Here is a 21,916-nt window from a genome sequence, read left to right on the forward strand (position 1 = left end):
TGATGGCCTTTGTTTCCATATAGTCCCATGAAGGAATCTGATGTGTCCCATCAGCCTGTTCCCAGGACTGACACCCCAACACGAGAATGCCATTCTTAGGGACTCCTGGTGGCTCAGTCGGTTAAGCATCGGACTTTGGCTCAGGTCATGATCTCACGGTTCGTGGGTTGGAGCCCCACGTAGGGCTCGGTGCCAACAGCTCGGAGCCTGGAGCCCGCTTCGGATTCTGTGTCTCCCTCTCTCTCTCTGCCCCTCCCCCACGTGTGCTCTCTGTCTCTCTCTCACTCTCTCTCTCTCAAACATTTAAAAAATGCCATTCTTAGAATTAAGGCATCTTCCTAGGTCAGGGTGTCAGTCATTCACACCCTACGGGGGCATTAATGCACAGAGACTTTCTAGGGGACAGCTCTTTGTAAGCAGGTGTAGGGGAGCACAGGGTATGAGAAAGGAATGAGGAACCCAGGGAAGCCAGGCCTGGCGGTCGCTCTGGTCCTGGGAGGTGCTGTTATTATCCCCGTTGTACAGAGGAGGAAAACTGAGACACAGAGAAGTAATTTAATCAAGGGCGTACTGTGCCCCCTCCCCCCCATAGAGGAGCCAGAACCCAAGCCTGGCCCCCAGAGCGCGCCCTGCAAATTTTCATCTACAGTTAGGCAATATCACATGGTCGCTGGGTGCATAGCCTCTGGGTTCAGATGCTAGTTGCTCTGCCTGTGTGACCTTGGGCGATTTACCCCTCTGTCCTCATTTGTAGCATGGGGGAGGAGTAGTTGCCTCCCGGGATCCCCTTCATTGGGTTAAAACCTGTGGCACGTTTAGAACAGTGTCATGCATGCAGCCGCCGTCCAGCAAATAGGAGCCATTATTCCTGAACCCCAGAGGGGCACACGACCTTGAAGAGTCCAGAGTTCTTCAGGACCCTCAAATGCTAGCCGGTGGGGCCCTGGAATCGTCCAGCGGCCTGCTAACGTCTTTCGGCCGGGGCCTCTTTGTGCCCTGCTTCCCGTGGCCGGATGGCGTGGGGCCACCCGTCCAGCCCAGCTCAGCCCCACGCAGGCAAATGAGGTGATGTCAAAGCCTTGGCCGGGGCCCAGCCCCTGAAACCTCCCCTGCTCCCTCCCTCATGTTCTCCCTCGCCCAGATTCACACGCGCGCACACACACGCACACAGGCTCTGGCCGGGCCCAGAGGGAAGGCGAGAGGGAGTCAAGGTGGGGGGGGCGGCCTGGGCCCATTGAAGCGTAGCTCCTGCAGCCGGGGCGAGCCGTGCGCCCCCGACTGGAGCTGGACCCGGAGGGAGCCGTCCTCCCTTCCACCCGAAGCCCAGTCGCCGGTGGTCCCGGAGCGCCCTCCTTCTCTGTGTGGGTGTGTGCGGGCATCTGCCCTGGTTCCCCGGCCCCCCAGGCAGCCATGGCTGATGAGAAGACCTTCCGCATCGGCTTCATTGTGCTGGGGCTCTTCCTGCTGGCCCTCGGCACGTTCCTCATGAGCCACGACCGGCCCCAGGTCTACGGCACCTTCTACGCCATGGGCTGCGTCATGGTGATCGGGGGCGTCGTCTGGAGCATGTGCCAGTGCTACCCCAAGGTAGGTGGGGGTGGCCTCAGATGGGCTGCGGGCCCGGGCCCAGGGAGCTCGGGGGCCCTGCCTCTGTTCCCCCTCCTTCACTGGTCTTTTCCTCCTCCCCTGTTTTACTCTCTTTTCTTCCCTCTGCCCTCATGAGCATCCATCCATCCCTCCATCCCTTCCTCCTCATCAGGATTGATCAGAAGCCCCCTGGACCCTGAGCCCTGAGCCCTGTGGGAGACACAGTGAAACCCCACGCACAATCATGTGCTTGACATCAATATTAAGGAGCGTTTGCTGCCTGCCAGGCATCCCTGCACGCCCAGTGCGGTTGTCCTCATCCTGCGCTTTTTGGTACTGTCTGTAGTTCCGTATTCTCTTATCTTTTAAGTTTATGTATTGATTTTTGAGAGAGAGAGAGAGAGTGAGGGAGGGAGGGAGGGAGGGAGGGGCGGAGAGAGAAAGAGGGAGAAAGAAGGGGCCAGAGAAGGGGAAAGAGAGAGAATCCCAAGCAGGCTCTTTGCCAATGTGCAGACACGGGGCTCGAACCCACGAACCGTGAGATCATGACTTGAGCTCAAGTTGGCGGCCTAAGTGACTGAGCCACCCAGGTGCCCCTGTAGTTCCATTTTAGAGTGGAGAGGCACTGGGCTCAGGAAGTGAGGTCCGTCAGCCCCTAAGTGTCCAAGTTGGGGCTTAGAGCTCAGATGTGTGTGTCCACCTCCGAGGGCTATCCCTGTGTCCCAGAGCCGCTGAGAGTTCTAGGGTGGGTCAGGGGTAACTCTGACCGTGTGGCTTGGGCAGTGCTCTCTTCTTCGGTTTTATGTACTCCTAGCCTTATGAGTGACTTAATGATGAGAAGAGCACTGGTTTGGGAGTCCTGAGTTCTAGTTCCTGCTCTGTCTCAAACTTTCTGTGTGACCTTTGAGTGTCTGAACCTCAGTTTCTTTCATCTGTAAAATGGGCCCCAAGCTTTTATTTCTCCCAGCCTCCCAGAGTTATTATGAATAACAGAGAAGAGATGGGATGTAGGAATGTTTTATAAACTGTAGGGTGCTGTATTTAGGAGAAGGGCTTCTAATCGCACTGTTAATGGTCCCCCCAGCAATGTGTGGGGCATGTCAGGCGTTGTGATCTGTCAGTGCCCAGGCAGGATGAGTGACTTTTCCAAGGTCACACAGCTGGTCAGACAGTTCCAGGGAGACAAGGAGAGAAGCATGGATTCTAACTTGGGCTCTGTCTCCAACCGCCTGGAAGACTCTGGGCAAACCCCTTCCTTCGCTGAGCCTCAGTTTCCTCATTTGTACAATGCGTGTGTCAGGCAGAGGGTGCCGGAAAGGGGGTGCATCGAAGGGCCCTGCGGGTCCTGACATGTAGGGCTCCAGGCCCCAGGCAGCCCCCACAACCCGCACCCCCCTCCTCCCTCCCACCTGGGTGGCTGTGTTCAGGGGTTCAGGGGAGGAGGGAGGGAGGGAGGAAGCTCCTGGGGGCCGGGACCTGGCTCTCCCCAGCCCTGCCCCCTCTGTGGGCCAGCCCCGGGCTGTCACTGTGTTTGGTGCTGGGGCGGTCTGGACTGGTTTGTAGTCATTCACCGGGCAGTTTACAGTCAACTAGCTTCTGTCTGTGCAATGCCCTGAGTGGAGGTCACCAGGAGAAGAGGTCCTCGGGGCCCCTGCCACCTGCGTCACCACCTCCGTTGTCACCCTCCTCCCAGAGAGGAGGCTGCATCCTGGGGCCCGGCGAGGGGACAGCAGGGGTGTGGAGGGCGGTGTCCTTCCTGCCCTCTCTCCCTTTACCCGAGGTTGGCTCTGGGGGGCAGGTGAGGGACCGGGTGGCGGTGGGGAGTGAGGGAGCAAGGGGAGAGGGAATCTTACTGGGTATTAATGAGTAACTGTTGATAGATCCACGTGTTCAGCTGCTGTGGAGGCAGCACCCGCTTTGGTGTCTACCAGGCCTAGAGGCAACTCCCTCCTCCCTACGCCCCTCTTCTGTGACCTTGGCAGGGGCTGCCCCCCACCTCCGGGAGCCTCGCGTGGCCCAGTGGGAGGAGTCAGGGAGGTCTTGTATGTGGGGGCCCCGTATCACACTCTCGTCCTCAGAATTGGCGTGTGTGGCGTTGGGCAGGCCTCTGAACGTGTGTGCAGGCGTGTGAGCACCGGTGCGGGGCTGTGTGGGTGTGTGTTTCAGAGACGCAGGCTGTGCGAGCCGGCACACCGAGGCCGGGAAGGAAGGTGTGTTGTTGGCCGGGGAGGTGTCGCCCGAGGAGAGGCCCCCACCTCCCACATTGTCTCAGGGCCTGGGCCGTCGGGGCCCTCAGCAGATGCCGGTGCCCATTCTCCCCTGCCTCTCAGTGCCCGACAAATGGGAATTTTCCGGGTTGAAGCAAACACGGATATAAGGGAACGGAATCAGCCAGTTAAGATGTGAGAGTAACGTGAATGAAGCGGTCCCTGTCTTGAGGGGCTGGGGGTCTCATGGGGGAGACCATTTTCTGCCCGATGGGGAGAGAGCAGGCTTCACGGAGAAGACGAGCTGGCCTCTGTAGGTTAAGTAGAAGTCCACCAGGCGGAGAAGATGGGGAGAGACGTTCCAGGAAGGAGGAACAGCGTGACCCAAGACACGAGGTAAAAGGGCAGGGGGAGTGGGTCAACATGACTGCTGCAAGGGGAGGGTCGGAAGGAAGGTGGAGACGGAGAGGGCTCAGCTCCGCGGGGCCTGGGGACACGATTAGCCTTGCAGTTCAGGAAAGTTCCCAGGCTGACATCTGAAGGGATGGAGGTTCGGGGGCAACCAGGCCAGTGGAGGAGGACTACTCCTCACCGGTCCAGGTGAGAGATGGTGGGCCCCTGGACTGAGGCAGAATTTGAACCCAAGCCTGTAGGAACCGAGAAGAACTAGTTCATCACATGTGCAGGGCCTGCTGTGGCCGGGCATAGCACTGGCACGTCTCCTGAGCTTATCTCATGGAATTTCTGAAATACAATTGGTCAGATGTGGTGGTCGGCTGGACCTCAGGCATGACAGAGACAGAGGAATTGGGGCAAATCGGGTAGATGGGGCAGCAGGGATGCTGTGCCCGTAGGCTGAGGTGAGGCAGGGCTCCTGGGAGAAGGGAAGGGCTGGCAGAGAAAGCAGGGCCTCTCCCTGTCTGGCTTCCGTTTCTACCCACAGTTCCCCCAAATCCCTCTCCTGCTGGCTCTACCGGAGCCCGGGACCAGGCCCCCGATTGGTGGCTGATGAATCTGTCCTCTCTACGGGTCTCCCTTGCTCCCTCTGCCACCTCCCTTTGGGGACTGCTCACTGCTCTGCCTGAACACAAATCTGCCCATGTCCTCATCTGCCGAGGACTCCTCCAGGGCTCCCATTGCTTCTGGGTAAAGACTGAACTCCTTAGTCTGATGTTCTGGGGTCCTCGTAGTCTGGTATCCCCTCACCAGTTTCAACTCTGCCTGTCCCTCTCTTAAAAGGACTTGTGTTCTAACATGCTCCAGCCTTTCCTCCCCCCTCAGGCTTTCTACTGTGGTGATAGTAGTGATGGTGTATGATGATGATGATGAAGGTAATCGTGATGATGATAGTGGTGTTGATGGAGATGATGGTGGTGATGGTGATGGTGGTGATGTTGATGGAGATGATGTTGATGGAGATGATGATGGTGATAATGATGATGATGGTGGTGATGGTGATGGTAATGATGTTGATGGAGATGATGATGGTGATAATGATGATGATGGTGGTGATGGTGGTGGTGATGGTGGTGATGTTGATGGAGATGATGTTGATGGAGATGATGATGGTGGGGATGGTGGTGATGTTGACGGAGATGATGTTGATGGAGATGATGATGGTGGTGATGGTGATGGTGGTGATGTTGATGGAGATGATGATGGTGGTGATGTTGATGGAGATGATGTTGATGGTGATGGTGATGGTGATGATGTTGATGGAGGTGATGTTGATGGAGATAATGATGGTGATAATGATGATGATGGTGGTGATGGTGATGGTGATGGTGATGATGTTGATGGAGATGATGATGATGGAAATGATGATGGTGATAATGATGATGATGGTGGTGATGGTGGTGGTGATGGTGGTGATGTTGATGGAGATGATGATGGTGGTGATGGTGATGGTGATGATGTTGATGGAGATGATGTTGATGGAGATGATGATGGTGATAATGATGATGATGGTGGTGATGGTGGTGGTGATGGTGATGGTAAGGATATACTGATGATGTTGATGGAGATGATGATAGTGGTGGTGGTGACAGTGACGATGGTGGTGTGGTTGTGACATGATGGTGACAGTGATAGAGATGATGGTAGTGGTGGTGATTGTGGGGGTGCTAATCGTGTTGTTGATGAAGAGGAGGAGAAGGAGGAGGCGGAGGAGGAGGAGGAGGAAGGGAGGGAGGTGGTGACTGAGCCATGAGGTAATGAGATAGAGGAATGGGCAGATTCTAAGAAGTACAGAGCCAGCTGGCAAGTGCAGGGCATCCTTGGTAGGTGTGGAAGATACCAAGACCCTTGCCTTATTTCTAGACATTTGGGGGGAAGCTTACCACTCATAGGAGTTCTAAGAACCCCTCTACCCATCATCCCCTGCTTCCCAGCAGGACGGAGCTTTTGCGGTGCAAACAAGTGTCTTTTACTCATCGCGCTCTGTAGGAAGAGAGAGACTATTTATGACTCTAGTATATTACAGTAGGGTCTCATCACATATTTGTTGAACGGATTTTCAGTTGAGGACAGCAGACTCAGAGAGGCCAGACAACTTCATCCCCCGTAGCATCAAACTATGGTTTACCGAGCGGCCCCTATGTGCCCAGCATTGTTCTGGGGAATTCCTCATATGTTATCTCATGGAATCCGCACAGCAACCCCAGGAGACGGGTCTCGCTAGCCCCATTTAACAAACATGGCAGTAAGATACACATCGCACGAAGTTTCCTGTCTTAACCATTTTGAAGTAGTGTTAATTAAATTCACATTATTGTGCAACCGATCCCCACAGCCCTTTTCATCTTGCAAAACTGAAACTCTATTACGCCCATTAAACAATAACTCCCCACCCCCCTCCCTCCAGTCTGTGGCAACTGCCATTCTACTCTCTGTCTCTATGACTTTGACTATTGAAGGCACCTCATACAAGTGGACTGGTACAGAATTTGTCTTTTTGTTACTGGCTTATTTTTTTTTAATGTTTATTTTTGAGACAGCACAAGCAGGGGAGGGGCAGGGAGAGGGGGATAGAGGATCCGAAGTGGGCTCCGTGCTGACAGGCTGACATCAGCGAGCCCGATGTGGGGCTTGATCTCACAAACCGTGAGACCGTGACCTGTGCTGAAGTCGGACGCTCAACCGATTGAGCCACCCATGGCGCCCCTGTTACTGGCTTATTTCTTCAAGGTTCATCCGTGTCGTAGCCTGTGTTAGACCCTCCCTCCTTTTTAAGGCCGGATGATGTTCCACTGCATGTACGTACCACATTTTATCTATTCATATGTTGTTGGACACTTGAGTTGCTTCCACCTTTCGGCTGTTGTGAACAACGCTGCAAATATCTCTTCGAGGCTAGCCCATTTTACAGAGGAGCACGTAGAGGCTCTGAGAGGAGGGATGAGCTGCCCGAGGGAGGAATCTCCCCAGTCTCCTGGATCCCCCAAAGCAGGGCTCCTTCTGTCTCATCCCACTGCCTCCTTTATGACCTGCCTCCCCTCTGCCACCAGGCGCCCACCCCATGTGCTGCACCTGCAGAGACCTCTTGACCCCTGAAAGTTCAAGGACAGGGACTAGTGGGTGCAATGTCAGCCATTCCCTTCCCTTCCCCCGCCGCAACCTCTGTGCCCAGAAAGCGATGACAATGATCTGCTTTCCACTCACAGGCCAGATATGGACGAAGCACCCACTGTGTGCCAGGCACATTCTGGGCACTGGACGAGGACCCCGGGAAATGAGAAGACACCACCTCCTCCAGGGCAGGGATGTTTGTCTCATTTGCTCACTGCTGCCCCCTAGGGCCAAGGAGCGTGCTTGACACACAACTGGTGCTCAATAAATGTCTTTTGGGTGAAATGAAGATCCTGGTGGGAGCAGAAGCCTAGAGATCCAAACACCCTCCCCCTCTTCTCCCGCCGCCCCTGCCGCTGCTGGGTCCTAAGCCGGCCCCTCTCCTGTCACATGGCGGGGCGGCGGGGCGAGGGCCCCCCTGGTCAGGAAGGGCGGGGGAGCTGCAGAGAAGCCTTTTCTCCTTTGCCTCGCAGATCACCTTCATACCCGCTGACTCTGACTTCCAAGGCAACCTGTCCCCAAAGGCGCTGGGCCTGCTGGAGAATGGGCTCGCCTCCGAGATGAAGAGGTAGGTGCCAGGACCTCGGGGGTGGGGGTGGGGGGGGGGGCAGCGGCAGCCCCTCAGGCCAGGCCAGCCTCCTCTTACAGAGGAGAGTGATGGAGTCCGGGTGGGAGGGGCGGGCGGTGTCTCCTCTGCTTTGCTGCAGGTTCCCGCTTTGCCTCCTCACGCACTGAGAGCATGCTATTAATAATCGGGGATTGTTCTGAACTCTCAATTCTACGACGTAGGCGTTATTATTCCCACTTGACAGATGAGGAAACTGAGGCTCAGGGACTTTGCCCTGTCTTGGAGAGACGTAGAGGCGGGGCCAGAAATCAAGAACAGGTGTGGCCTCAAATCCCAAACAGCTGTGACGGCTACTATGCCTTGCGACGGCAAACAAGGGGCATGTCGATGGCCAAGCACAGCCGTGTGGGATTTGGGGAAAGCGACTTACCGCTCTTTGCCCCGCCTGCAAAATAGGGGTACTGATAGCACCTTTCTCCTAGGGCATCGGGGACAGATAGGTGAGATAATATAAGCAAAGTGCTGAGAACAGAACCTGGTGCATGGTAGGCCCTCTCCCTAAGCGTGTCACCATTCGTAGGAACGACTTCCTTTGCCCCAGAGGCTAAACCGGTAATGCACTTGTGACTTCCTTCAGTCCTCATAGAGACCCTGTGAAGTGGGGAGGCGGGGGGGGGGGGGGGGTCGGGGGGTCGGGCCCTTTATACAGATGTGGAAACTGAGGCTCAGAAAGGACAACCACAGGCCTTAAACCTCGTAGGGAGTCAGTGATGGGCCAGATCCTGGGGAGGGAGTGGGACCGGCCACCCTCCCCAGCCCTGGAGGCTGTGGCTCTGTGCTCAGAACGCTAAGCTGCACGTCCAGGGTCTGTGACCAGGGCCCTGGAACTGTCTGCGTTGCCTAGGGAAGGAGGCAGGGATGGTGTTTTCTGTTCCTGGAGCACAGAGTGACCGAATGTCCCCAGGGGAGTGAGGTGGCTAGACCCTGGGTGGGCGCAGGGGTCAGCCTCGGGATCGGTCCCACAGGACGGGCCACTGCACAGAGCTGCTGCTCAGGCTGCTCTGAGTTCTGGGCTCACCTGTGTGATCCTGGGTGAGGGAGCTAGGCTCCGAACCTCACTTTCCGGAGGGGCTGCAGACAGCATAGAGAACGTGATGGCTGGAGCCCTAGCTCTGCCACCTGCTGTCCGAGGCACCCACAGCTCAAGTCGCAGTGCCTCCCAGCTCCCAGTTATGGTGCGGATTAGCTGGGCTCCCTGACGGAGCCTGGCAGGCAAGGAGCACTCGACAGCTGGGGTGTTGTCCTCACCTGAACAGCACTGGGCTCCGAGGTGGTGTTCGGAATAAATGGGATGGGAAGCAGGGGCCTTTAGCCCACTGTCTGAAATGCAGCCCGCTTTCAGCCAGTGCGGACTGGGGTGCATCTCACAACTGTACTCCTGGGGTTACCTTTGGAGACATGGAGTAAAAGGAGCACTGGACTGAGAGTCTGAGCCCTGCCACGCCTTCTTGGGCCTCAGTGTTCTCATCCACGAACTGGGTACAGTTACATCCCCCCCAAAGGCTTCTTGGAGACCCGGGGAGACCGGATGTCCAGAACAGGGGGGCCGGGGGAAGAGGGGGGAACACCGATGTCTCCTCCTGTGTGGGTCTTTGCCCACCGACCTGTCTGTCCTGTCTCCGCTGTCTGCTGTGCCCCACCCAGCCCCCAGCCCCCATACGTCAGGCTGTGGGAGGAAGCCGCCTATGACCAGAGCCTGCCTGACTTCAGCCACATCCAGATGAAGGTCATGGGCTACCATGAGGACCCCCGTCCCCTCCTGGCCCCTGAGCCGGGACAGCCGCAGCTGGGAGCCAGTGGTGGAGGAGAAGGTGGCCCTTGTGAGGCTCAGGCCTGGATGGAGGCTGCGGTGGTCATCCACAGGGGCTCAGATGAGGACGGGGAAGAGAGAAGCCCGACGGAGAGCAGGCTTGGGTGAGTGCACGGAGTGCAGGAGCGGGGATGCTGCCCGGTTCTGGGGTGAAGGAGGAGGGGCTGTGGGCCACTGATGGCTGGTGGGGGAACATCTGGGACCAGAGAGGGCATGGGGGTGGGGACACCCTGAGAGGGAGCTGATGTAGCAGACGCATGAGTCTGGGCTTGGTCGGCCGGGCCCGGGTTCGAATCCCAGCTCCTCTGCTGCGTAGCCTTGGTGAGCTTCTTATCCCCCTGGGCCTCAGTTCCCCCATGTGGGAATCATCACTCCTACCTCAGAGGGTTGTTGTGAGAACTGGGACAGTGCTTTTAAGTGCCAGGCCCACCACTGCCCCCTGCACTCTCTGAATGCTCATTGTGAGTTCTCCTGGGGGCAGGGAGCCTGACGACCTGAGTTCAAATGCGGGCTCTGTTGCTGAGGTGCTCTGGGACCTCGGGCAGGGCGCTCCCCACCCAGCCCTTCCCTGGCTATTTATGAACTGGGCTTCTCCTGCGTCCATTTATTCATTTATCCTACCGCCATTGCTGGAACCTACTGCCTGCCCCCCCACCCCGAAGGCCCCCCACCCCTCAGGAGCTCCGTGTCCGATATGGGAGGCAGACGAGGGAACAGAAGGTGACCCCTGAGTGGCTGGAGAGGCAGAGGAAGGACCCGGTGTGGATAATAACATAATAATGCCCATTTCTTGAGCACCTACTATATGCCAGGCATTGTGCAAAGTGCTTTGCACCCACTATGTGCTGTAATCCTCCGAGACAACCCTAGGAGTGAGTACTATTACTTCTCCCAGTTTCTCCTCAGGAAACTGAGGCCCAGACAGGTGAACTCACATGCCCCGGGCCTTGCAGCCAGTGGCTGGAATTTGGACCCAGGCACTCTGACTCAGGGCTACCCTCGCCCTCTCGGCCTTTGCTCCTGCAGCCTCCGGGCCTGTCCCCAGGGCCCTGCACCCCTGGCTTCCTTCCAAGATGACCTGGATGTGGGCTCCAATGAGGAAGGCAGCCTCAACCCATCTCCGCCTGAGGAGGACGAGCCTCACCCCCCGCCCGGGGAGCCCTGGGCCTTCAAGTGCCCGCTGGACCGCTTCCATGACTTTGCCCTGATCGACGCCCCCACGTCAGAGGACGCGCCTCCAGAGCGGCTGTGGTGGGATACCGCCCTGTCCAGCTATGGGCAGCAGTCCCAAAGGACAAAGGAGGAGGAAGAGGAGCCTTCAGACATAGGCACAGAGGAGCCAGAGCAGGAAGGGGAAGACTTGTACTATGGGCTGCCGGACAGCCCTGGGGACCCCCTTCCGGACAAGGAGCTGGGCTTTGAGCCCGACGCCCAGGGTTGAGATGGGACCACTCCCCGGGTTCTAGCCCTGCACCACCGCTAACCCCCATGCCACTTCACAGGGCCTCGATGCCCCTGTCTGCCAAATGGGGCTGTGTGGAGGTTTGCACAAGACAGTGGACCCGAGAGCACTCTGGGGGCTCCAAGAAGTGCATGGGGAGGGGATGTTTGCTGTCCGTGGGCCGTTGCTCTCCAGCTGTTAGTTCCCTGTGGTGAAGCTTTGAAGGCACGCTGTGATTCACTGAGAAGATTCGCTGCCGCTGGGGCCCTCAAGAGCCTTTTCTGCCTCCCCCCAAAGCTGGCCTCTGAGCAGGACCCAACTTGGTGCTACCCTGATCCTCTGTGAAGGCCTCTCAGGGTTCCCGATCCCGCTCCCCGTCCCCCACCCCCCCATCCTGCCCCATGCCCCATTCGGAGCGAACCACGTCGTCTGCCCACGTCCCTCCTGTGGCCCCCTCGGCCCCAGTTCCAAAACCTTCCATGAGTCGCCTCTGCTGACCTCCCCCTGGCCAGCCGCGCTCCACACCTCCTCTCTCTAATTCCACGCCCCCCTCCCACTACTGCGTCCCAAGCTGTCCCCTCCACCAGCGTGCCCTTTGCTTCCTTGCATGTCTTGGCAACTTCATGCTCAGCCTTCAGACCCCGGCACAGATGTCCCTCCTCTGAAAGCTTCGCCTGGTGTTACCGCCTCCCGGACCGAGTTACTTCTGGCTCCTCTGTGCCACCCTCGGGCCTCGAACACTTACTGCCGGAGCAGGGCTGGCTGCCCGAGGCTAGCACGTTAACTCTCCTCACCTCAGTATCTCCTGCGCTCCGGCCAGTGGTCACTGAAGGCTTACAAGCCTGAGCAGAGCCTTTTGCAGGTGGTTGCCCCCATCGCCATCCCCGAGCTCTCAGCCCCCCACCCCTTCATTCTCTAGCATTCAGACCTCCAAATGGCATGCACAGGAGTCACAAAGGCGGGCAGAAAGCCCCCACAGAAACCCCCTTCCCTGCAGAGTACATCTGCGTTGGCTTAGGAATGTGGGTGAAACGAAGCCTCCTGGCTCGATTCAGCTTGATTCCGGTGGTGTTTACGGAGCACCTACGGTGTCCCAGACACTACGCCGGACTCTTTAGGGGGAGAGAGACACGAACCTAGAAGGTTCTTGCCCGCCAAGAGCTTACGATCTACTGAGCTTGGCATCTTGTAAGTTAGGAACAGAGTGCAGAGTGCAAGCCAAGGCGGGAGCCGAGGGGTTGACAGTGGGCACACCGGGGGCAGTAGAGTGACAGCCGCACAACCGTCTGGGGCCATCGAAGGCAGCAACGACCAGCTCAGGCTACCTGAGCAACCCCTGAAGGTATCAGTGTCCCGCAGCCTCCCGGTGTAATGCTTGTATGAGTCTGATCTCTGCCAACGCCTGTGTGCCCCAGCATGGACAGTGGCAGCGTCCGAGAGAAGGCCAGTGACAATGCTTCCCACTCAGAACTTGCACCCGGGGCCTCCGGATTAGAGTTGGGGGTCTCCGCTGAGGGAGGGGGACGCGCCCTGTGCTGAGTCAGAAGTACACGCCCCTGGAGACGCACTCCCCCTTCATTCTGGATCATTACCACCCCCACCCAGTAGGAAAGCCTCTATGGTGAAGGGCGCCGCGGGGCACATCCCCTCTGCCGTCGCATGCTCCCGCCAGTGGCCCTGAGACAGTGGATAGTAAGGTGCAGCGTCAGGGGAGCAGGTGACCTGCATCAGAAGGGGCGTCTGGGCAAACAGCTAAAATAAAGTGTTCGATGTTTAAAGGGGTCACCTTCACCTGCAAATTCTTTTATGTGAAACTACCATCTGTCCCCTCTCTGGGCGGGATGAATAAGGCATTGTGCCCGGCGGGCACCGTGGGCACTCTCTGGAAAGTGAACACCACCCGCGGTGCAGTGACCATGTGGGACAGCTGTGTGGCACAGAATCTCAGGAGCCGCCCGTGCCCCTGAATCACAACTGCCTGTCCCGGGGAGTGGCACGGCGGGGCGGGGGGGGGGGGGGCAGCAGAGAGAGATGGCGAGGCTCAGGCTTTGCCAGTCCTGGGTCCCCCCCATGTCTTGCAGCGTGATGGGGATCCCGTATGCATCGTCAGCGCTGGGCAGTCCTGGTCTATGCCCACTGTCCCCACTCATTATTCGTGGACCCTTTCACTATCAAAGTTGTCCCAGCTGAAGGATAAATTATGCGTTCACCCCGCTCTGCAAACTGGGGCAAGTCTGGTCGCCTCTGGGGCCCTCACGTTCCTCGTGTGCAAAAGGGAGGTGAGATGGCCCCCTGCCTTTGACTTTTGCAGAGTTAGATGTTTGATAGAATCCGTCTGCCAGTGCCCTGCGGGAGAAGCCCACCCAGAGCTCACGCATAGTTAATAGTTGGGTTCACTATGGCCGTGAGGGCGACAGACCCCAAGGCAGCCATGTCCCAGAGGGGGTGAGAAAGAGCTTATTGAGGAGTTAGGGGTTTTGAGGGAGGGTCTGGGGAAGTGGGGCTCTGCCCCACACCAGGTACTGGCGGGAAGCAGGACTAACCCTCTGATTAATCCGTCCGATCTAGAAGGAGGGAAGGCTAGGCCCAAGCTAATGCTGTCGTTGGGTCGTTGGCAGACGGGCAGAGCTCACGGACCAGCCAGGAGAGGCAGGCGTGTGCTCACTGTTGTGTGTTGTGTGTTGTGTGTTGTGTGTTCCTGCTTGCCTGGGCTCAGCCACAGTTACGCGGTGGCCTTGATTTGCTTTGACCGTCATGGGCACAGAGCGGCCTTCGCCTGATGCCGATGTTCCGTGAAATTGTTCATGTTCAACAGGACTTGGAGGCCTAGCTGTGAGGGCCAGGCTGGCTCCTGGCTGCCAGGCTCTTCTTCCTCAGGGCTCACTGCCTGGGGGTCCTCCGTGGGGAGCTTGCCAACGACTATGGGGACGTGGGAGTGCCGAGGAGAACATGATGTGGATTCCGTTTGAAAGGAAGGGTCTGCAGCTTTTTATTTTTATTTATTTATTTATTTAAAAAAAATTTTTTTTTCAACGTTTATTTATTTTTGGGACAGAGAGAGAGACAGAGCATGAACGGGGGAGGGGCAGAGAGAGAGGGAGACACAGAATCGGAAACAGGCTCCAGGCTCTGAGCCATCAGCCCAGAGCCTGACGCCGGGCTCGGGCTCGAACTCACGGACCGCGAGATCGTGACCTGGCTGAAGTCGGATGCTTAACCGACTGCACCACCCAGGCGCCCCATGCAGCTTTTTAAAAGTTTGACGAGCAAGGGGGCAGCGGGGCTCTCGTTCCATTTGGCTCTGACCTTCCCAAAGTCCATGATTTCCTCGCTGGCTTGTTACACCTGAAATCCCATTGCTGCACTCTGTTCCCTTGGCCTTGGCGACTTTCAGTCTCCTCTAAGAACATGGGCCTCTGGGACGGCCCCTCTCACTGGTTGATGAACTGGGAGGAGGGTGGGCGAGGTCTTCATGATGGTCCAGGGGTGGGTGGGCTGCCCTTCAGGTCTGGAGGCCTTGGCGAGACCGGGGATGTCAGCCCTCAGCCCCAGGCTCCAGATCCATGTACCGTGGCAGAAATTCTGGCTCTTTTCACCCTCCAGTCGGGTCAGAGGGACTTGGGAAGTTTCCACTCTCTGGGGAGGAAAAGGCCCTGGAGGGATAGTCCCTGCCCTTAACTGGACAAGAAAGTGGTCCTGGGGGTAGTGAGCTTGGGCTTGCCCTGACCTCGGGCAGGTTGCAGCCTCCCCTGGGCTTCTGTCCCTGTTCGCCATGTGACTAGGTGGACACAGACAAGATTTCACTTTTATTAACAGTCCTTAAACACTGTTTCAGGTGCCTTTGTGCCTATTATCCCAACTCGTCCTCACAACTGCCCTGGGGACAGATCCATCAGCCCCACCTACGACATGTTTGTTCTAAATCCCACACCCTGGGGGCGCCTGGGTGGCTCAGTCGGTTGGGCATCCGACTTCAGCTCGGGTCATGATCTCGCGGTCCGTGAGTTCGAGCCCCGCGTCGGGCTCTGTGCTGACCGCTCAGAGCCTGGAGCCCGTTTCGGATTCTGTGTCTCCCTCTCTCTCTGACCCTCCTCCGTTCATGCTCTGTCTCTGTCTCAAAAACAAATAAACGTTAAAAAAAAATTAAAAATCCCACACCCTGGACTTGCACTCAGCCTCTTCCAGTTCCTTGCTGTGTGACTTTGGACAAGTCGCCGTCCCTCTGTGAGCCTCAGTGTCCACATTTACGCAATGGGGAGGACGTCATGGAGAATTAAGGGATATCACGTGTCTGGCACACAGCAGGTGCTTGAACAACGTCAGCAAGTCCTTCCTTCCCACTCTGGGCCTCAGTGTCCTCGTCTGCACAGTGTGGATCCGCTCTGTTCTGCTTACAAATTGGCAGTCGGAGAGTGATGGTAATTCTGGGTGGATGTCAGGTCAGGACTGAAGCTTGGTGGATCCAGTCTCCTAGATTTCCCCAAGGCGGACCACAAGCCCTGCCGTGCAGAACGGGGAACCCTCGGTTAGAGGCGGGATCTTCTGTGGAAGACACCAGAGTCCTGGCCAAGGCAGCCTAGTTCAGAGACTGCTTAGAGGGGAGGGCAGTGAGGGCCCAAGAGACCCAGAAAGTGCCCAGGTCAGATATCGGGTCCCACAGGTGGTTTTTCACAGGGTGAAAATTTCCCAAGCCACCTGCACATCCTCCACGTTTAAACCCGGACAGGAGCAGACTTGAAGCAGGGAGGGGGGTAGGTGGGCAACTGCAGGCCTCGGATGCCTGATCAGCCAGCCTGGGGGCAGGGAAGGGTAGGGGTAGACTTCATTATTCCTTCCTTCCTCCATCTATTCTGGCTACAGACACTCATCAAGCCCCTGCTTGAGGTCACCCCGTGTCCCAGTCCCTGGGGATAGAGAGAGGCATCTGACCCGTGCCCGTCTGGGGGGCCCACGCTCCCATGAGAAGCACGGTGGGGGTCTGGTCCCGTCTGGGGAGTTCGCAAGAGCTCCTCAGAGAGGTAACTCGAACCGAGCTGAGTCCTGAAGGGTTCACCAGGGAAGAAAGGGGTGGGAGACTGGCTGGAACGAGGGCTGGGCGCCCCGAGTCACCCCACCACGTTCCAGGAATTGGCCCAGGGGTAGGTGTGCGTGGAGCCTCGGATAGGATGAGAAAGGCTGCAGGGGACACGGGCGGGTAGGTGGGGCCCGATCAGGTGGACTGCGGATGCTTCCCTGGAGCAGGTGCAGAAGGCCCGGCCGATGGGACTGACCAGGACAAGCTACGGTGTCGGTAGAAGGAGGACCTGGGACACTCGGAGCCGCCCAAAGAATGAGCAGTCACGTCTGACAGACAGAGGTTACCGTTCTTTACAGAGAGAGCTAACAACCAGGCAGGGAAAGAAAAAAGAGTGCAGCCACCGGAAAGATCTGCCACCCCAGAAAAGAGACAAAGGGAAAAACACGGTCGGCTTCAGGAATGATCCAAGGAATGCCCACTGAAAACACCAAGAACCCATATTTTACTCAGGACATCGGGCCCATTTCGTAAAGAGGGTCACGACAGGTGGTGTTAGCGGAGCGTGGAGGGACAGGGCTGTTTCTTACACTGCTGGTGGGAAAGGAGAGGACACAGGCTCTGGCGGGGGGTCAACATGGCGGCGGGTGGGGAGCGTCTCAGCACCGCCCACCCCGCGCTCTGCAAGGCCACACGCGGGAGCTCATGCTGAGGAACTAATCAGGGGTGCCGAGATGGACCTACAGAAGGGTGTTACCTGTGGCCTTGCTCAACGTCCAGCAACAGGAGACTGGCTGATCAGCTACGGCTATGCAACATAGAAACATGGCGGTATAAACATGGCGACTCTTCTGGCAGACTTCCCCTGCTCTCACAGCGCCACACTCCTCTCCTGGCCAGCCTACCCGAAAGCTGTCCCGCCACATTTACTTGGGGATCCTTTTGGTGACTTTCCGCTTTCCTCATTAGACCCTCAGCTCCCTGAAGGCAAGGACGACGCCTATTAGGTTCACCACTGCGTCCTCAGTGCCTAACTCAGTCCTTGTGACACAACAGGCCCTCAATAAATACCTATTACATCAATGAGTCTTCCTTTCTTTTTTTATTGTGGTAAAAGGCACACAACATAAAACTTGCTATCTTCACGCTTTCTGAGTGAACAGTCACTGATGTTCAGGCGTCTACACCGCCGTGCAACTATCCCCAGCACCCATTTTTGAGAGAGAGAGAGAGAGAGAGAGGGAGGGAGACAGAGGATCCGAAGTGGGCTCTGTGCTGACAGCAGAGAGCCTGACGCGGGGCTCGAACCCACGAACCGTGAGATGATGCATGACCTGAGCCGAAGTCGGAGGCTCAACTGACTGAGCCACCCAGGCGCCCCACCCATCTCTGCTTTTATCACCCCCACTGAAACCCTGTACCCACGAGACACTAACCCCCCACGTCCCCTCCTCCAAGCCCCTGGCGACCACCACTCTCCTTTCTTTTTTTCTTTTTTCCAATCTCCCATCTCCTCCCCATGCCCCCGAGTCTATGTTTATTGGTGTGGAAAGAAATTCTTGGTATAAAATGAATAAAAAGAGAAATTGTAAAGCGGAACGCAGCAAACGCTGGTAATTCCCTCCTTCCTTGGTTTTGTATGGAGGAATCCCATGCCCACTCCCAGGCGATGAGTTCTGATTGATCCGAAGCCAGTCATGACGATTCTATTCTCTACCGCCAGCCTGGCTAATGAGACCTGCAAAGAAATTCGTTGGTTTGGGCCCGTAAGGGGGTGAACCAAAGTCAGCCACCGCTGGTGTTCCAGCTCTGCGGGGAAGTTTAGCCTGATTTGTTCCAGCCACTGTGTTTGCAGTTTGAACTCATTCCCAACAGATGTAGAATATGATCCCATATAGGGGCGCCTGGGTGGCTCAGTCGGTGAAGCGGCCGACTTCGGCTCAGGTCACGATCTCGCGGTCCGTGAGTTCGAGCCCCGCGTCGGGCTCTGTGCTGACAGCTCAGAGCCTGGAGCCTGTTTCAGATTCTGTGTCTCCCTCTCTCTCTGCCCCTCCCCTGTTCATGCTCTGTCTCTCTCTGTCTCAAAAATAAATAAACGTTAAAAAAAAAAAAAAGAATATGATCCCATATATACCTGTGTGTAGCTGTGAATAGAAAAAACTCAAAAGAGATCATCTCTGGGTGATGGGACTCTCCTTTAGGAAATTTGTGTAGGGAGCATGTAAATAATGATCAAGAAATAGCATTTTTACACTCAGAAAATAAGCAGTGATGCTAGCTGTATTTAAAAAAAAAAATAAAATATTGGGCTTCCAGGAAGTCGTTCACCCCCATCTGACCAGAGAATTTGAGGGAAGCCAATGGACCGCCTGGGGGCATGCTGGAGAACAGATTCCGGCACGGAGTGAGGGCCCTGAACTTGACCTACAAAGGTCCCATCCGAAACAGGGTGTTATTCCAACCTTATGAGGGAGGCAGGGCAGATGCCATGGTCCCAGGGAAACATGCAAACCTGAGGTTGTGAGAACTGGAGCGAGTAAGGTCTCCGGTGTGGCTATAAGGGGCTGGGACTCACCCCCTGTGGCCCTCCCGTCCTCCCCCACTCCCAGCCAGCCCCTCCAACACTCCCAAAGGCCCCACCTCTCCCTCTGGGCTTTGAAGCCAGACCCCGTGTCCCCGTGTTCCTGGCCTAGGCACGTCTCTCGGCTCCCACAGGACACGTCCCTCCTCACCCTTCTCCTCTGGCCGGTCTGCCAGCCAAGCAGGTTCTCAGCGGGGCCGGGCAGGTGACTGGGTGACTAGCAGGAAGGCCGCACTGGGCCTCAGGGCCCAGGAAGACGGGGCAGCCGTGGGGTCTGCAAGGTGGGGCTGACAGGCAGCACCTGTACTGGCTGCAAACACAGGTTTAGACCGAGTGGCGTTGCTATCTTTTCCCCAGACAAACCCAGATTATCTTCGTGAAAGTGACCCTGGGGAAAAGCAGGGAAAAGAAGAGGAAGAAGCCAGCAGAGACCGGTGTTGATTCTGTACTTGGCAAATGTCCCCAGGGTCACCGCTGTGCTGGGCGGGGACACGGGCTGTCCTGAGGAGAGCCAGCATTCTTCCGTGTGCCCCGTGGTGCTGTTTGCTGATTCGTGAACGCGTTAGCTAATTTGATCTTTGCCCCAAGGGTGGCAGGTAGTGCCATCTGAGATGAATCAAAGAAAACCGCCCTGAAGGAGAAGCAGGGGGCAGAGATTTACCAGGGGCAGGGATCACTTAGGGACAGCGGGGTTATTTTTTCTTTCTGGCATGGTGATGGTGGTGGCGGGGGCAGACTGGATCATCAGATAGTTTAGGCCTGTGTTCACTCTTCCGAGGAATCTGGATTATCAGCTAGGACCCTCTCCATCTTTTTCCTTTGGAAAAAGTAAATCGGTCTGGAACAGTTTGATGTCCCCAGTGACTCCAGTTTTCTTCTCTCGCTTCCTTTCCTGCCTCTTCCTTCTCTCTGCTTCCTTCGTCTTCTGAAGTGTGATGTTCAAACCGTCTGCCTGAGCCTCGGTTTTTCCGATCAAAGTTAACAGGATGCCAGTCAATGCCATCCCACCTCTTCCCCCGGGGAACACCTTTATCTTCCCTGCCTGAGGTGGGGTGTCCAGACCCTACCCCTTATTCCCTGTGGGATCTTCCCCAGCCTCAGTTTCCGCACCCCTGCGATGCAAGGCCTGAGGGCGAGGGGCAAGGTGGTTAACTGCCGTGTGGATTTCAGGGCTTCTGGCCATGCGGGCTCAGATGGCTGCCTTCCCTGCATCATTAACACCCTGACCGGGAGGTGATGGAAATATTTTGGCCTGGGGGTGACGGGGTCAGTGGCTGGGAGCTGCGGATGGCACATTCCTCCCGGTCCCCACCCCCACTTGCCTGGGGCTTTGGGGCTGCTGGCCGATTCTCTCCTTGCGCCCCAGACCCTGGGGCAGTTGATGCAAATTGGGTGCAAGCACTTGGGGTCTTCTGGATGCAAACTGGTGATACAGGGGGCTGTTTGTATGGAGGGATGCGACTGCCCTCCAACCGTTCCCCGCCCCCTCCACGTGTGTCCACTGTGATGGACCCCTCCCCTTGTGCCATGAGAACATAAAGCATTGGCAGAACTGTCACCTCATCTGGCCTCACATCTCCTTGGAGAGGTCGGAGTTACCGTCACCATTTTATGGATGAGCACACTGAGGCTCGGAGAGGGGCAGTGACTCGCTCTGGGTCGCACTGTGGGTTCAGTGGCAGAGCTGAGACTAGCACCCTGTCCTGGAGCCCAGCCTGGGGTCCCGTCTCATCGGCCTCCCAGGCCTGTTTCTGAGAGTACTGCCTGGAGGAGGCGGCCCTGAGGCCGTCTAGAAAGACGTACGGGCGCTCCAGAAGGGAAGAGTGGACCCGCCTGCGGCTGCGGGGTGGAGTGGGGCAGCCTGGGCCACTTCGAGCACTGCCACATGTCTAGGGAGCAAACCCACACTTTTTGGGCTGCCTCAGAATCTCCTGGGGAGCTTGTGAAATCCAGATTCCCGGGCCCCGCCCTAGAGACTGCGGGTCAGTCAGGGGAGTCTGCACTTTCCACAGACCGGTTCCCTGTCCCCACCCCAGAGTTCGGACACACGTGGTCCCTGGGGCACTCTTGAGGAGGGGCACAGCAGGACTGGGGGACTGAGCCCAGCTCAGTGTGCAGGGGTGAGGGTGGGGCGGGAGGTGTGGCGTGAGCCCTGGGAACAGTGGCAGGGGCCGGACCCTCTTGGACCACCCTATCTCTAAGTGGGGCGGCTCTCCCACCCCTCCCCTTTCCATCTTTCTCCCGAGCTCTTCTACCACGGCGCATACTGACATCTTTGTGTATTACGTTCCGCAGGAGTGAGGGCTGAACGAGGGCAGGAGTTCATCTGTCTGGGGCACTGATGTAACCCCACGGTCTAGAATAGTGCCTGGAACACGGGCGGTGACGGAGGCGGGGGTGGGGGGGGGGGGGGCTTTGGGTCTGTTTTGTTTTTATTTATTCTTACTGTGGAAGAGATCTGCGTGTGCTCAGAGGCTGACAGGAGAAGGGGACCGCAAGCCTTGGTGTGCACAAGGTGGAGACAGGATGGTTCCTGGAGGAGGCAGGGGGAAAGGATGGGGCCCCTCAACCGGCTGGACATCTCCTCCCTTTAAGCCTGCAGGGAGAGAACTGGTGTGGAGAAGCTGTGTATGAATACAAGTCACTGGCCTCCATTTTCTCCATGAACTGGCATGGAGGGACACCCCTGGGGAGGGGGGCGGGTGGAGGCTCATAGGGCATGATGGGTCTGGTTGTCGCTCCTGAGCAGCGGCTTTGGGAACAGGTGAAAGCATTACTGAGGCTGGCACTCGGGCCATGAATTTCTTTTGTTCAGAACCTCCAGGACCCCCCCACCCGGGACGGGGACCTCAGGAGACATTAAAAACCAGCCTCCAGTCCCAATGTCTCCAGCCGGGCCCTGCACTGCTGCCTATCGCTTCTTTATAGCCGGACCACAAGTCCTGAGTTGCCTCCTCCAGGAAGCCTGCCTGGATCCAGTGCCTACCAACTGGGCTCCCACAGCACCTAACCTATCTCTTCCTGTGTGACCGTCTTCTCCCGCCCCTCATCAATAAGGCCGGTGCTCCTAACTAACTGCCT

At 57.1% G+C, this 21,916-nt stretch overlaps 1 protein-coding gene across 2 annotated transcripts; it reads left to right on the forward strand.

Annotated features, from left to right (window-relative positions):
- Positions 1-1,136: 1,136 nt before the first annotated feature.
- On the forward strand, positions 1,137-13,212 carry BSND (barttin CLCNK type accessory subunit beta). Of its 2 annotated transcripts, none has more exons than XM_027059094.2 (4): positions 1,137-1,587; positions 7,835-7,929; positions 9,634-9,903; positions 10,826-13,212. In XM_027059094.2, the coding sequence occupies exons 1-4, from the start codon at positions 1,411-1,413 to the stop codon at positions 11,238-11,240; spliced, it is 957 nt and encodes a 318-aa protein (XP_026914895.1). In that variant the 5' UTR covers positions 1,137-1,410; the 3' UTR covers positions 11,241-13,212. The 2 variants fall into 2 exon arrangements, with proteins under 2 accessions (XP_026914895.1, XP_053070086.1); XM_053214111.1 differs by lacking the exon at positions 1,137-1,587 and adding an exon at positions 5,982-6,495.
- Positions 13,213-21,916: the final 8,704 nt, after the last annotated feature.

Source organism: Acinonyx jubatus, chromosome C1, assembly GCF_027475565.1.
Source record: "Acinonyx jubatus isolate Ajub_Pintada_27869175 chromosome C1, VMU_Ajub_asm_v1.0, whole genome shotgun sequence".
Classification (NCBI taxonomy): Eukaryota; Metazoa; Chordata; class Mammalia; order Carnivora; family Felidae; genus Acinonyx; species Acinonyx jubatus.

What these genes read in the sequence shown, in the direction of transcription:
- BSND (XM_027059094.2), top strand. Translation starts at nt 1,411, where the DNA reads ATGGCTGATGAGAAGACCTTCCGCATCGGCTTCATTGTGCTGGGGCTC. An exon ending in TGTGCCAGTGCTACCCCAAG is followed by an intron (nt 1,588 to 7,834) that starts GTAGGTGGGGGT and finishes TTTGCCTCGCAG; the next exon opens with ATCACCTTCATACCCGCTGA. An exon ending in CCGACGGAGAGCAGGCTTGG is followed by an intron (nt 9,904 to 10,825) that starts GTGAGTGCACGG and finishes TTGCTCCTGCAG; the next exon opens with CCTCCGGGCCTGTCCCCAGG.